A 16,800-nucleotide genomic window follows, 5' to 3' on the forward strand; every position below is an offset into this window, starting at 1 on the left:
ACATGAGAAGACATGGCCCCCCGACTCTCTGCCAGCCCAAAACTAAAACCATTCCCAAACCCAACTCTTCAGACAATGATTAGACTGGACTATAAGACATAAAATGATACTGGTGAGGAATGTGCTTCTTAGCTCAAGCAGACACATGAGACTATGTGGGTAGCTCCTGTCCAGATGCCAGATGAGAAGGCAGAGGGGGACAGGAGCTGGCTGAATGGACACGGGAAATACACGTAGAGAGGAGGAGTGTGCTGTCACATTACAGGGAGAGCAACTAGGATCACATAACAATGTGTGTATAAATTTTTGAATGAGAAACTGACTTGAATTGTAAACTTTTACTTAAAGCACAATTTGAAAAAAAAAAAAGCTGCCAGAAAAATATGTATGAAGCAAGTTGCTCATCACTGCAATGTTTCTCACACAGGAAGATTGGAAACTTAAGGTTTCAATAATAGGGCGACGTTTAAATTATGTTACATGCGGACAATGAAATATAAAAAAAACAAAAACCAAACCAGTTGCCATCAAGTCGATTTTGACTCATAGCGATAAGACAGAGTAGAGCTGCCCCACAGAGTTTCCAAGGAGGGCCTGGTGGATTTGAACTGCTGAACTCCTGCTTAGCAGCCATAGCACTTAACCACTATGCCACCAGGGTTTCCACATTGAAAAATAACCATTAGAAATTAGTCTCGAAGAATTTTTTAAAGATATGGAACTACTGACAAAGTTAGGTGAAAAATGGATGAATAAACTATATACAAAAAAAATATATATATATACAGTATGGTCCAAATTATACAATATATATATACTTATTATACTGCATAGTTAATATATATGTATCCATAGAAAAGAAACATACCAAATATTTATAAATTATTTTTTTTGAGTGGTGAAATTATGGGTTATATTTTCTTTATATTTATCTGCATTTAAAAATCTGTCTACAGTACATATCCATTTCTTTTATAATCAAGGGGAAGGAAAACGAAAGGTTATAAAAGCCTGTAATAGCCTACACACACACACACACCCCATTATCCACACCCCATCTTAATTTCAGACTTAAAAGCTATTCTTAATTTAAAAAAAAAGGAAAACAAACCCATTGCCAGTGAGTTGATTCCAACTCATAGCGACTCTATAGGACAGAGTAGAACTGCCCCGTAGTTTCCAAGGAGCGCCTGGTGGATTCAACTGCCAACCTTTTGGTTAGCAGCTGTAGCTCTTAACAACTACGTTACCAGGGTTTCTTAATATAACCCCCTAAATTAGTCTTGGGTCCTGTAGGAATTTTGAGGCCGTTGGGTTCTAAACAATGAATAATAAATCTCAAAATTAAAAATCAAGCACCACATAACCATGTAGAATGTCATCTATATTCTGCTAAAATGCAGATTTGGATAGTCTTAAACAAAACCCAGTGCCGTCGAGTTGATTCCGACTCATAGCAACCCTACAGGACAGAGTAGAACTGCCCCACAGAGTTTCCAAGGAACGCCTGGCGGATTCGAACTGCCGACCCTTTGGTTAGCAGCCGTAGCACTTAACCAGTACTCCACCAGGGTTTCCTGGATAGTCTTAAGGGGTGGTTATTTTGCACCAGGTCAGGCCTTTTTAGGATCCTCCCTTAATCCAAGGCCTACCTACTGACCTAACCTAAGCAGCCAATAGATGGCAATTCTTATCCCGTGTCCTACTCAGGCAAGTCAGTTCACGATTCAGTATGTGCCCCTCCCTAGTCCCAACTGCAGTACCTTATAACCCTTCCCAATTTCCTAGCCATCCGATGTGTTGTCACATCCGGTGTAAAGTCTGTCCTGATTATAGCTAAGCACCAATCTCCCCGCCTACTCACCACCAGCAAGAATCTCAGTACGGCTTCAATGTCTATGTAGAACAGAGCTTGGGAAATGAAGGAGTGAGTCATCCTCTATGGCTTCCTTCCTTTTTCATGTTGGGGCCTGACCCGTTGCCTTAGGGCCTGCCTTAGAGCTCTATGCACAGCTTCCTCCCTTCTGGCCTATCCCCTAGAAAGCTCCTTAAATGCACCTCTCGAGTGCCAGGCCCCTCTTGTCGATGCACAACTGCTTCTCTTCTGGCCTGCAGCTCACTTGTGATGTCAGCCTCCTACAAGGCCAGACCACTCTGCAGATGTTGGATTTAAGAAAGAACACCTACACCTTCAAAAAGATCCTTGGCCAGGGCAATTTCCCGAACTATACCCTATGTCTAGATCCCTCTAGGCCCTAGCCCACCAGATTCTGTCCTGATTCTCACAAGTGCAACTTACAGCCAAGCCTTACTCAGGCCTAGAATCACAGCACAGCCCCACCTCTCCATTAAGCCAGGGTTTCCCCTCTCCTCAAAGCAGTTATTTCAGCCAAGCTGTTCTGCTCTTGTTTCTCAGCTTGTCCCAGCTGCCAGCCCCACCCAGGGTTGTGTTTATAGCACCATGCAGCTGTATCCATCTGTACTGGTTTATGAGTCCGCATTGGATTTTAGCCAAACCCCTTAGCTTGTCATTCAAGGCCCTTCACTGGCTGGCCCCAAGTCCTTTTCCTGTCCTCATCTCCCACCCATCTCCTCCATGCACCTTCCACTCTTCTCTGAGCACATTTTGTACCTCGTGCCTCCATGCCTTTTCTCATGATCTTTCCTGTCCCCAAAATACCTATCCTCCATTTCTGTTGTTGCTTTGCTTTTCTGTTGAAATTCTGTTCATTTTACTATCACCCCTCTTTTCTTCTACCACAGAACTCATCAGTCTGACAGCTAGATGTGTGCGTAATCATCTTTCCAACCAGGGGTGGAGGCTAGGTTTTAAACAGCTCTGAATTCCCCAGCACTTGCAGAGTGTTCCTTTAGCCAAGTTGTTTCTCGTGAATTTACCCCACCTCTTCCTTTGGACTGGAAGGTTGTGGAAGCAGCTCCTCAGTCTTCACATGCTCCCCACTCCACCTGGGACAAGGCTTACCCACAGTCCCTGGATACAGGAGAGATCCTGAGATCTCCCCTCAAATCAAGGAACCCCAAATTTGTTGGGAAATGGTGATCCCTTTTTCACTCAAAGCGTGGCTTATCAGGCTGTGAACCAGGATGTCTGAGCTCTAGCTCTGATGCTGATATTAACTTATTAATATGGGGATCACTTTTCTGTGCTTCAGTTCCCTTACCTCTCAAATAGGAACAGCACCTACATGCCTTTCTCACTTCACCAGGACAATGTCCCCAAATGCGATGATAGAAAAGTGCTTTGAAAACTAAAGAGTCACACTACACAAATTCACAGATTAAAAAAAAAAAAAAGTCTCTTCCCCTGGGAGAAGAAAGTGGACCAGCTGCAGAAAAGGCACAGGAGCTGAAGACCAGAGGCAGGAGGGCTGGCATCAGGGTGGTGCATGCAGAGCAGTGAGTCTGTGCTCTCAGAGGTCAGCTACTGCCAGGAGTTCCCTTACTTAGTAGTGAGAATAGGGAACTTCCACCCAGCAAGCTAGGAAACAAAGAAGAAGCAACACTGAAGTTTGCAGAGGTGGTAGATGAAAAAGGAACAACCTCAAACATTTTCCCTGTGTGTGACACAAGTTAGCGGTTCCTTTAACAATGCAAGTGCTATTGCTATTGAGTTCATGCCTTTGCCTCTTTTTTTGCCCAAGCGTTTTTCCTCTCACTAGCTGCTTACGTGGGGGTAGCGGAAAGACCACCATCCTGGGAACCAGACAAACCTGGTTTGTCTGTTCACTAACCCTGAACAAGTTACTGAACCCTGAAGCCTCAGTTTATCTGGTCTATAAATTGGGGACACTAGCACTTACCTCGGAGTTGTGAGAATTAGCTGACATGATCCATGTAAATTGTCTAGCATGGTTCCTGGTGGTTCCTTGCTTTAACAGTGCAGCCTTGTGCACAGCTCTGGCTTAGGGATAAGTTACCAATAATGTGGGTAGGTTAGCCAGGGCTGGTGGTCAGGTATAATTACAGGAAACCTTATAGCCAAGATTCCAAGAGAAACACAATTTCAAATCGACTCCTGTTTTCCCTTAATAAGCACTTGCCAATTTCTGATTGGGAAAATTTGGTCACCACGGAAGGCGCCTCAGCAGCTGCCTATTTCTCTATCAACCCTGAACCTCTAAGCTTCAGGCCTGGGGCTCTAGGCCAGATACCCAGCTATGAGGCTGAAAGGCAGTGGGAAGGAGGAAGATGATTAGCCATGGCTCTGAGTACCTGGTAGGTGGAACACTGGGTTTTGCCTCCCACTTGCTTAGTCTAAATGGCCATTGCTACACAAATCCAGCTCCAAAAGTAAAGAGCAAATTAAGTATTTCTAGCTCAGAGGTTCTGTACTTGGGCTGCACATTAGAATCACCCAGGGAAATTTTAAAATCCCCCTGCCTAGACTGCACTCCGGACCAATTAAATCAGTGTTTTTTTTTTTTTTAAAAAAAAAAAAACTCCCTCAGGTAAATTCCAATGTACACCAAAAGCTGAGAACCACTGTTCTAAGTCAGGGTTTTTCAAACTTGCCAGATGTTGATTATCATCCATATTAGTAAAAAATACAGTTTCTCAGGTTCTGGAATCAGTATTGCTATCGGTAATTTATTGTTTCTAAAACATACCTTAAAAAAAATACATATATATGTATATATTTTAACATCTTTGAAACCGGGGTGCATCTTCTAATCAATCAGTGGCATCTAAAATTTGATGAAATACAGAAGCATCTTTGGTGATTCTTATGATTAGGCAAGTTTGGGGGAAAAAACAGTTCCCTAAGGCAGTGCTTCTGAAACCCTGGTGGCATAGCAGTTAGGAGCTACGGCTGTTAGCCAAATGGCTGGCGGTTCGAATCCACCAGGCAATCCTTGAAAAATCTATGGGGCAGTTCTACCCTGTCCTATAGGGTCGCTATGAGTTGGAATCGACTTGACAGCAGTGGGGGGTATGGGTAGGGCAGTACATCCCAACCTTTAATGTCTTTACAAATAACCTGGGACCTGATTCTGAATCAGGAGGTCTGGGTTAAGGCCTGAGCTTCTGCATTTCTAACAAGCCGTCAGATGATCTAATGTTGCTAGTCCTTGGACCACATTTTGGATAGCAAAATTCTAAAGTATTTTCCATCTGAGGAAGACTAGACTCCACCACCAAGACTCACTCATTTAAGTTAACTGAAATAACTGGCATACAGAAACACGACCAATGGAGTGTTCTGTCTGTGAGGCAAATGCTAGACTGCACACTCATTTCTCCCCAGGAAGGAACACCTGAGATGAGGGCCAGAGAGAGAGCTGCCCCAGCCTCAGAGAAGCCAGAGGCTGGAGTTCAATTTTTCAAAGAAGCAAAGTTTATTATGTCAGGCAGTACAAATATCAGCAAAATTTGTTACCAAGTAAAGTTGGGCCTCAAGGGGCTTTAGTGGGCCCAGAGACAGCAGTCCCATTATCTACCGCATGCCCTATTTTCCTTCATTTATTCACCAAACGTTTATTGAGGACCCACTAATAAACCACAAGGTCTAAGAGATTGAATGATGGATCAGATTTGATTCCTGATATCCAAGGGGTGGAATTCAGAGTCTGGGGGAAACAGGTTTGTAAACAGACAAAGCACAAAATGAAGTAATAAATGCTAATAATAGAAGTATGTATAAAGAGATAAGCAAACTCAAAGGAACAATGTTAATAGCTTCCTGGAGCAGCAGCTGGGGGAGCCAAGTGAAAACAGCTCTAATCTTTCCAAGGAAGAGCACCACCCAAAACAAAAATCCCTTGCCAGGACCATCTTGCTGTAATAGATGAAACCTTGAACCAAGACCCTGTAATACGGAGGGCTCAACAGGGGAGTGCCTCTTATGTTTCTGCCCCTAATTTCTAGCACTAAGATGGAAGCGAATCCAAGGAAGGAGACTTTTAGGGAATGAGCCCATCAAAAGGATGGAGGCAATGCTTATCTTACTTCAGACAGGCCTAGCATCCCCATCCTAGCCTCCTCTGTCAGAACTTAGCAGATCATTTCCCTAGTTACACAAACATTTGAGTCTTTGCCCTTTGTCATACTGAGCTCTTAATTAGCTTAACCCATCACACTGCTGGATATAAAGGCTACAAACCCTAGGCTAAGAAGTAGGTTTCCAGCTGGGGTAGGGAGTCTCAGCCAAGGTAGTCAGGGTACAGGACCTGCTCAGGGTATAGCCTGTTCCCTCACCCAGCCCCATACAGACCAGCTTTTAGAAGGGCTAAGGAGCTGATACTTCATCCTGATTTATTTTTTCCTTGTCTTCCATCTCACAGATAGGAAACTCTAGAAGAGAAGCTTAAGAGCCAGAGGAAGCAGCCAAGGAGACAGCAGAAGGATGGGGAGTGGAGTCAGTGCTGAGGACAAAGAACTGGCCAAAAGGTCCAAGGAGCTAGAAAAGAAACTGCAAGAGGACGCTGACAAGGAAGCCAAGACGGTCAAGCTGCTATTGCTGGGTGAGCAAGATGGGAAGATGAGCCAGAGAAGGAGACACACTGCTCCTTCCTGCTTATCCTGGATGGTAGGTGGGTTCTAGCTCACCCCATGGGGAGGAAGAGGTGGTAGTTCACTTTTCCTCTCCCCTATCCAGGCTCAGGCTAGGGGATTGGGAGCCCTAAGGCTGAGTTAATATGGGATCTGCACAGCCACCCCAAGGTAACCCAGAATGCCAACGCTACTGTGAAATTTTTCTGCTCTTCCTTCAACCAGGAATAGTACAAGGGCCAGGATAAACCCACCCATCTCCAAACCTAACCAAACTTAACACTTCCTCTTGACTTGACAAATACTGAGAACCCTGGATTGCAGATACCCCATCTGCAGTCCTCTAAGCCAAGAAATCAGAAGAGGACAGGGCCTTCCCTTACCAATGAACTCAGAAGTTCCACCATACAACTAGTGCTATATAGCTCCTTCTGCTTGCTTGTAGAGGAATAAAACTTTGGAAGTAGGGAGCCCTGAGAGGGGAGGAATGGAATCTTTATCATCAGCAGTACCTTCCCTGGTTTTCTATTCAGTAGCTGCCTCTAAAGCTCTTGCCAGATGGGAAGTTCATCAATTTGATGAGCTCCTAAGCAGATCACTGGTCTGTGCCAAGAAAAGAAAAGTACCTCAGCCAATTAGTCTGAGAAACTGATCATGGCTGTAAATAGAACCAAGACAAGGAAGAGTTCAGGACACATGGCTTAGAAAAAAAAATAACGTTACTACAGAGGTAGGCTAGCTTGGGGCAGACGGGCTCTATGTAGCAGACGCCCACAAGCCTGGGAACTAGAGCACCAAGCTGAGGCACCTCTTTTCCCCCAACTGATCTGTAGCACAACCCCCTAAGGACACGCTAAAGGAGCTTACCTCTGTAAGCTGGACCCAGACTCCTGGGAGCCCAGGAAGGGGAAGGGGAAACTGACGACAGCAGGGCCACTGAGGGAGCTCTTAAGCCTAAGCAGCTTTCTTCTAGGATCAGGATAAGCAGTTCTACAAGGAACAAGCACAGGCTAAGTGGGAGGGGGCCGAGGCATCAGAGTGGAATAGACGGTGAGGGAAAGGGGTAGAGGGTACATAGGTCTTTTGATGGGGGAGAGTGGAGTGTGAATGAGTTAACACAGGAAACTGGAATGATGATGAAAATGCAAGTATTTCAGTGAAATGACCCAGCTCTCTTCAATCCTACCCTAAGACCACTGTCCTTAGTCAGAAATGGGCAGAAAGGAGAAATGTGTTAAAGGAATTCCCCTGAATCTATCTCAGTGGGAGGACATTTTGCCACCACCCACCTCCCCCAGGGTGGATTTGACAATGTTGAGGTATCTTTGCTCGTCACAGCTGAAGGAGGGTGCTATTAACTTGTAGTGGGTAAAGGTCAGGAATGCTACTAAACATCTGTAAGGCACAAAAAAGTCCCCCACAAAAAAGGGTTATCCAGCCCAAAATGTCAATAGTTCCAAGGTCGAGAAACCCTGCTCTAAATCCAGGTTGAAAGATCTGAGCTCAAGGCTGGCAGAAATCCAGGGCAGCAGTTATTCCTGTGTTCTAACCTAACAAAGCTCTCAACCAAGCAGTGGCTAAGACTTCTCAAAGGCCATCTACTGGAGGATTGGGGAGAGCTGGTGGAAATTTGAAACATAAGCATTTTTCCCTTTAGGTGCTGGGGAGTCAGGAAAGAGCACTATCGTCAAACAGATGAAGTGAGTAGGACCAAAACCCTAAAGGACTAGGGTAGGGTGAAGAAGTCAGTGGTGGTACTGAGGGTGAAAGGTTTTTTAGCATTCCCAGAAAAAAAAACCCAGTGCCCTCGAGTCGATTCCGACTCACAGCCACCCTATAGGACGGAGTAGAACTGCCCCATAGAGTTTCCAAGGAGCGCCTGGCAGATTCGAACTGCCGACCCTTTGGTTAGCAGCTGTAGCTCTTAACCACTATGCCACCAGGGTTTCCTTTTTAGCATTAAGGAACCCAAATGTAAAGAATGTAAAGGATCTGATTCCCAGTACTCCTATATGCATGTCCCTTGCCTTGCCTTACCCTCCACCTTGGGACAGCAATAGGAATAGAATGATGAGGTTCTTATGACCCTTTAAATCCTCAGATTCCCAAGCCTTTAGGTCTAGTTACTCAGGTCCAACTGAGGGCTGGGGGTCTACCCCTTGCAGGATCATTCACCAGGATGGCTATTCACCAGAAGAATGCCTAGAGTTCAAGTCCATCATCTATGGGAATGTGCTGCAGTCCATCCTGGCTATCATTCGGGCCATGTCCACATTGGGCATTGACTACGCTGAACCAAGCCACGCGGTATGTGGTTAATGTATGTGGTTAAGGGTGGAAGCAGGAAAGGCTAATGAGAAGAAACGTACCAGAGGCCAACAAGCTAAGAAGAAAGGTGGTCAGAAAAATTTTTGTGTAACTAAAATCCCACCTGCTAAGCTCCACATCTTTTTAGTCCTGGAGAAGTAAGCAGCTCCTACCTTTGTAATAAAGGAGGCCTGGTGGTGCAGTGGTTAAGAGCTCGGCTGCTAACCAAAAGGTCAGCAGTTCAAATCCACCAGCCACTCTTTGGAAACCCTATGGGGCAGTTCTATGTTGTCCTGTAGGGTCGCTGAGTCGGAATTGACTTCCCAGCAACAGGTTTTTATGGTGGGGGGGGGCCGGGGGAGTGGCAAAGCAGCTCCGTGGGAGAAAGACCTCGCAATCTGCTCCTGTAAAGATTACAGCCTAGAAAACCCTATGGGGCAGTTCTATTCTGTCCCATGGGGTCACTATGAGTGAAAAATTGACTCAATGGCCCCTAACAGCAGCAATACCTTTATAGTAAACGTTTACAAAATCTGCCCTCAGCTTCCTCTGCCTTTGTGTCTCGTTTCACCACTCCTCTTGGGCTCCACGCTGACCAGGGAACTTACATGAGCGAAAATGCCTAGTTCCAGTATTGGCCTTCTTAGATTTGCATCATTGAGAGAACAAAGGTGATGGGTTCCTGCCTTCCATCTTCTCTATTTCCTGATCGATCTGGTCTTTCAACGTCCAGTCTCCCTCCAGTCGAGGACCCTGTTTTGTAGAGGTACTTTTTGGACTATGGATGAAAGACAGAACACCAGAGGAAGCATTTGGGGCCTCTGGTATCTGCTGCGCATGCCCAGGCTGGATATAGTGCCACCCTCTACATCTTGGGAGCACAACTCCAAAAGTAACCAGTATGTTCTCTTAGTATAGGATCTTCACTGAAGACGGCCTCTATCTTAGGCTTTGGGAGCAATGCAAAATGCTTTCCATTCATCGGTATCCCCTGCCCCCCCACCCCCACCCCAGAAGCCTCCTGGACAGCTATTACCCCTGTGTTAGTTCTCAGCCAGGTCTCTGCCTTACAGGATGATGGGAGACAGCTCAACAACCTGGCTGACTCCATTGAGGAAGGCACCATGCCTCCTGAGCTGGTGGAGGTCATCAGGAAGTTGTGGAAGGATGGTGGGGTGCAAGCCTGCTTCGACAGAGCTGCAGAGTACCAGCTCAATGACTCCGCATCTTAGTAAGACTCTGGCTTGGGAGTGGGTGGAACCAGGCTTAAGCAACCTGCCAGGAGAGATCTCACCCAGCCTAGAATTTCAAACAGTGAAAGCTGGAGACCCATGGACTGAATTCAGCCTGTTCTGTTAGCCTGGAGCAGTGTTTTACTATGTTGTGAACTTAATGCCTTTAGATAGGGATGTGTGTCACAGTTCCCAGCACTCTGTGTCGTCTTACACTGGCTGACTGACCGCAGCTTACGAAGCTGACGATGCAAAATTGGAAACAGGCGCACTGTCTAGTAGCCTTTAGCCCCTGTCCTCTTAAATGAGGCCATACACTTAGACTCTCCTTTCCGAACCAGGAACACTAAGATACCCCTGCAGTTCTGCCACACACTCTCCCCTAGGAGGCATGTGATCCACGATGGCCCTTTTAGGGCTGAATTTTCTAGCTGGTAACTCAGGCTCTACTTAGGCCACTAACCAGAAACCAAAGTCCCCTTCACCCACAGGGTGTCAGGGCAGAAGGGTCATACAAACTGCCAGGGCAAAAAAAAAAAGGAAGAACCAACATTGCAAAGCTGGTTCCAAAAAGATAAGGGCCACAAAGTTTACCAATCCTACCTCAGATAGCATGGTACACTTGGCAGGCATGGCCTTTAGAATCAGAGAGACCTGAGCTTAACCCTGCTCTGCCACCTAAATGTATAGTCATGCTATCATTTACCAAGGCCCAGTCACTGCTAGGTACAATGCATACACCATCTCATTTAATCTGCACAAGGTAGATAGTACACTTATTACCCCCATTTTATAGATGAAAAACTGAGGCTGGGAGAGGTTAATTAAATTGTCCAAGGTCATACGGACAAGTGGCAGAGGCTAGATTTGAATCCAGGTCTGCTTGACAACAAAGCTGTATATTTTTTACAATATACCACAATGCCTCTTGACTCTGGGGAAGTTATTTAAGTCTTCTGTATGTGTCCTTCATTTGGAAAATGGGGATACAAAACTTGAAGGCTTATGAGTGTTAAATGAGAATTTAAATGTGAAAATGCCTGGCATACTGTAGGCATCTGTGTTAATTTCCCTTCCCTTCTCAGTCCACTCACTTCACATCTGCCTTCCTCCTGCCTTTTTTAACTTCTCTATGGTAATTTTTAAAGATATACAAAAGTAGAATAATAGAATCAATCATCTAGCTTCAACAGTTACCAACTCATGGCCACTCTTGTTTCATTTTACCTCCATCCTCCACTGGGTTATTCTGAGGCAAGTCTCAGGTATCATTTCACCTTAAATATTTCATTACGTACCTCTAAAAAAACAGGGCTCTTTTTTTAAAAAAAAGAGCTCACACCTAAAAATTTAATAATTTCTTGGTACCATCAATTAACAAAGTCAGTGCCCAAATTCCCCCAATTATCTCATGTTTTACCCCCTATTTGCTTCAGGATACAAACAAGGTCCATGGATTGCATTTGGTTCATGTCTCTTTTAATCTACTCTCGCCTTTTGATGGAACTTTTGGCACCCATTTGAACCACTACATCTCATTCAAGGGTCTAGATAAGCTTGCAGTCAAGCTAAACCCAAGGAAAAGTTATCAGACTTGACTTAAATGGGACAAAACTCCCACCCCAAATAGGTTTGTCCTCCAGCCTATCCCTCATGTCCTTTTATAAGGATTCATGAGGGTTTGAATCCCAGACCTAATAATATGGATTCCAGTCCTGTTTCTATATCCAAATTAGTTGTATGACATTGAGTAAGACCCTTTATTCTCTTGGCCTTCGCTGTGGAAAATTTAATGTCATCTACGCAAACTACTTTTTCTTTAGCTACCTGAACCAATTAGACCGGATTACAGCTCCTGACTACCTTCCTAACGAGCAAGATGTGCTACGGTCCAGAGTGAAAACCACAGGCATCATTGAGACCAAGTTTTCAGTCAAAGACTTAAACTTCAGGTGAGTGTATGGTTCCCTAGGGCACCTTAGATACACACGTGGAATCCCAAAAAGGGGCATGGACATGCTCCCTGGCCTTTGGTGAAGACCAACCTGAATTACTCTTCCACTTCTCCCTCTTTCTCCCCCAACTTCCCATCTTACTGCTAAGTGGCCCAAAGGTGGCCACCTCCCTGGGGTGAACACCAAAGACGTGGGTAATAAGCTGGGCACACCTGTGAGAAACCCTGATGGTGTAGTGGTTAAGTGCTACGGCTGCTAACCAAGAGGTCAGCAGTTTGAATCCACCAGGCACTCCTTGGAAACTCTGTTGGGCAGTTCTACTCTGTCCTACAGGGTTGCTGTGAGTCAGAATCGACTTGACAGCAGTGGGTTTTTTTTTTTTTTTGGCTTTTACCTATAAGAGCAGCTGCTTCTTCCCTCAGGATGTTTGACGTGGGAGGGCAGAGATCAGAGAGAAAGAAGTGGATCCACTGCTTTGAGGGAGTCACCTGCATCATTTTCTGTGCGGCCCTCAGCGCCTATGATATGGTGCTGGTGGAAGACGACGAGGTGGTGAGTGGCCTTTGCACCAAGCAGTTTTGGTAGAACAAGTTTTCCTTGTGACCTTTCCTCTAAGCCTTGTGTCACTCCAATGCCCCAACTTGGGTGATTTCAGCTAACACTGACACTCTAGTAGTCCTCTAGCAGACAAATCATTATCTCATGCAAATAATTCTGGAAAAATCTCTTCTTCCTCCGGTTCCGGGTTAGCATTTTGAGCTCCAGATTTTCTGAGAGTGAGCTTGGTTTCAGATTAAACATCCAAGTATCACTACCAAAATAAAAACCAAACCTGTTGTCAAGTCGATTCCGACTCATAGCAACCCTACGGGTAAGAATAGAACTGCCCCATAGGGTTTCCAAGGAGTGCCTGGTGGATTTCAACTGCTGATCTTTTGGTTAGCGGTCATAGCTCTTAACCACTACACCACCAGGGTTTCCCCAAGAATCACTAGGACATCAAAAAGCTCCTAAGAGAAATCAAATACTAAAAGGATAAGAGATCACCAACTATGCAAAACAAAGAAGTTACACTTAGTAGTCTCCCAGGCTGCCTGTGGAAGTAAAGGACAGGAGATTAAAATGGTACAGAAGAGAAAACAATGTATGATGTGTATCTTTATGCAACATAATAGAAGGGTTGTACTACCAACCTCACTTAGAAGCCTGAAAACATGCCACGTCAACAGAGTTAGGGAGAGACTGGCAGACTAGGTTCCTCACGTGCCAACTAAATTGGCAGCTAAAGGACTCCCTGAAAGTGGTTCTCTTGAGCCTGTAGAGTTCTACAAGACAGGAGCTCTACAGAACAAGTGTCATAACTCAGCAAGTTTCTTTCTCTGAGTTTAAGATGTCAAAGGCATGGAAAATGCTAATTTCACATAAGCATCTATTCCTTAAATGGAGGCCCACAGCTTACTAATGGAAAACAAAGCTCCTACTGTCATCCTCTGCTCTGGTTCTTTTCCCTTCTCCTTAGTAGTTCAAGTTCACATTAGAGTACTTTGAATACATCTTCTGACCAAAATGTCTTACAGGGCTAGTCACCTACCAAGACCTCCGCTATCTTTAACCCTGAATTCTTCAAGATCTTAAAGAACTATTAACAGTGAGAAAAGGATACAAATTGGAGATTATTTTCTTGCTATATTATATGAAAAGGCTGATCCCAAGTCAGCTGACAGCATACTTCAAAACCCAAAAGAACAGCATCCTAAAAAACAGGCTGGGCTGGAGCACAGGGCAACCTCCAGACTCTGCATATATGTAACATCATTTCTCAAAGTGGCAATTAGAGAAAATAAGGGAGCAGAAGAGCTCGTGATGTGGCACTAGGAAATTCTCTAGCTTTCTATCATGTGGCGCCAGGGTCAATGTATCCCTACCATGTTCCTGCCCAAACTGAGGCTCAGGACGCCATGACAGAAACCTACCAAAATCATTCTGGAGCTGCAAATGAGCACATGCTAACTGGTGCCCAGATTCAACCCTCTATCAACAGCACTTACGAGACATCAGTCCTTAGCTGTGCCCTAACTGCCAAAATCTGCATAACTCTTATTGCACACCTATATGCCAGCCAAGAAGCCCTGGTGGTACAGTGGTTAAGCACTTAACTGCTGGCAATTCAAACCCACCAGCCACTCCATGGGAGAAAGCTGTGATAATCTGCTTTTGTAAAGATTACAGCCTTGGAAACCCTATGGGATGGCTCTACCCCCGTCCTACAGGTCACTATGAGTCAGAATCAACTCCACAGCAACTTTTTTTTTTTTTTTTAATGCCAGCCACTACCATGGGCACTATACATATATGATAGGTTTAACTTTCATAATAACCCTATGAGATAGGGAAACTAAATTTCAGAAAAGCACAATGATTTTCCCCAAGCCACACAGCTATTAATATGAAAAGTTGGCTCTACTCGAAAACCGAACCAAACCAAACCCGTTGCCATCAAGTCAGTTCTGACTTACAGCAACACTAGAGGACAGAGCAGGACTGCTGCATAGGGTTTCCAAGGCTGTAATATTTACAGAAGCAGACTGCCACATCTTTCTCCCACAGAGTGGCTGATGGGTTTCAACCTCCAACCCTTTGGTTAGCAGCCAAGTGCTTCACCACTGTGCCACTAGGGCTTCTTTGGCTGTCACTCCAACACATTAAAAATGGATAAACTGTTCCCTGTCTTTCCTTTTACATTTGGAACACTGGTCTCTCCAAGGGGAAAAAGACTGGGAAGTGGACAGATAGCCCATGTGGCCGGTCTGATGTTTCTGATGGTGTTTCTTCTTATTAGAATCGTATGCATGAGTCTTTGCACCTGTTCAACAGCATATGTAACCACAAGTTCTTTGCGGCTACTTCCATCGTCCTCTTCCTCAACAAGAAGGACCTCTTTGAGGAAAAAATCAAGAAAGTGCACCTCAGCATTTGTTTTCCAGAATATGATGGTAAGTGTCCAGGGCTGGAGATAATGGTGATCCTTCTTAGTAGTGACTGGCAATTGCCTCATTTCCTATGCCAAGGAGACATGAAGGAAACTGCCTTAAGAGAGAAAGCTGGGCATTCAGTTACAGGGTTTAAATTCAGATGTTTCTGGAACAGAGCAGCTGTTTGTTGCAGGAGAGCCACTGACTATTCAAATGAAACCAAGGGCAAAGACCTAGATAAAGACTTCTCTCCTCAGTTTCTTTGCTCAGCTCAGGTGAGAAATACCGGCGTGCAAGAGAGGAGAGAACCCTGTTCCCTCCAAAAATAGGCCCCAACTGCAGATGTCTAACACAACATTCTGAGAATCAACTCAGTCTCCCAAGTAAGTGAGCAACAAAGAAGGGTTCACTTACCCCACCTCTTCACTATTTTTCTGGAAAACCAGGGAACAACTCCTTTGAGGATGCAGGGAATTATATCAAGAGCCAGTTCCTTGACCTCAATATGCGAAAAGATGTCAAAGAAATCTACAGTCACATGACCTGTGCTACAGACACGCAGAATGTCAAATTTGTGTTTGATGCAGTTACAGATATTATCATCAAAGAAAATCTCAAGGACTGCGGGCTCTTCTAATCCTCACCATTCCTCAGGTATAATACATACTATAAACAGGCTTGAAATTTCTGTGATTTCAAGCAGAAAATTAGAGATCAATATACCATGACATGAAGAATGAATTTATTCTCCTTTTGGAGATGGAATATTCATGATTGCAACTGTGACTCATACACTCTTTTCAAAATGAGAAAATCAGTGCAGTTTAACTATGAGGCCAAGAGTCAGAAGACTCACGTTCCAGTACTGGTTCTGCAACTTCCTGCAGAAATGTAAATACTTCATTTCTCTGAGCCTCAAGTCCCTCATCCACAAAATGCAGGTTACTTCCCTACCTACGTCACAGGGTTTTCCTGAGGATCACAAATATAACTGAAGGGAAAGCACGTAAAAGCTGCTGTGGTTAGTGTCAGAAAGAAATCCTATATAAAAACTGCTGTGCATAAAATTCAACACCCAGTTTTTAGAATAAACTATCCCAAGGAACATCTTCCAAGCAAAACAGCTAACCTTCCCAATCCTCTGAAAAAAGAAAAAAAAAAAACCTCCAAAATCTCAATAACCCTACGACCCCCTTTTTACTAACGGGCCTCTATATGCATTAGCTCAGAGGTCTGCATCACTGGATAGGAGATCAAAAATAACCATCTTTATTAAGCACAGATCATCCCTCTGCCCCCTTGGCTGCCAAAAAGACTGAGTTTCCTTTATTTCTACGAATGACTATTTCTCAGTGATGTAAGATACTTTCTGAATAAACTTGGAAGACGTCAACACGCTCCCACTTAAGAGTATTAATGTTTTACTGCTGCCACTTGTCTATTACAGACTCTAGAACAAGCAAACAATCCTAAAATTCTCATTTCAACTGCTGCATGTTCCAGGAGAACAAGAAAAGGCAGCTGATCTTACTTTAGCCACTGAAAATCTTTGCAGCTGGGTTTATGTAGCGCTGGCAGGAAACAACACCTCCCCAGTCAGGCCAACAATTATTCCTTTGAACTCTCTTGCAGGGAAAGGAAGCTTGCATATATCTTGACAGGAGGTGGTGAAGTTAAGAATGGATTTAGCATTTACAACTACTAGTGTGGAAAGCTCTTGGCATCCAGGATATAGTACAGTATATAAAAGAAAGTGTCAGTTAAAATGAAAGCCTGCTCCTTGCCAGAAACACATATTCACACGTAGGCTGCTACTAGCAATAT

At 44.5% G+C, this 16,800-nt stretch overlaps 1 protein-coding gene across 1 annotated transcript; it reads left to right on the plus strand.

Annotated features, from left to right (window-relative positions):
* Positions 1 to 1,413: 1,413 nt before the first annotated feature.
* GNAT2 (G protein subunit alpha transducin 2) lies at positions 1,414 to 16,539 on the plus strand. Its single transcript, XM_003409548.4, has 8 exons — positions 1,414 to 6,482; positions 8,168 to 8,210; positions 8,676 to 8,817; positions 9,891 to 10,048; positions 11,873 to 12,001; positions 12,427 to 12,556; positions 14,844 to 14,997; positions 15,423 to 16,539. The coding sequence occupies exons 1-8, from the start codon at positions 6,365 to 6,367 to the stop codon at positions 15,611 to 15,613; spliced, it is 1,065 nt and encodes a 354-aa protein (XP_003409596.1). The 5' UTR covers positions 1,414 to 6,364; the 3' UTR covers positions 15,614 to 16,539.
* Positions 16,540 to 16,800: the final 261 nt, after the last annotated feature.

This window comes from Loxodonta africana, chromosome 3, assembly GCF_030014295.1.
Source record: "Loxodonta africana isolate mLoxAfr1 chromosome 3, mLoxAfr1.hap2, whole genome shotgun sequence".
In the NCBI taxonomy this organism is placed as follows: Eukaryota; Metazoa; Chordata; class Mammalia; order Proboscidea; family Elephantidae; genus Loxodonta; species Loxodonta africana.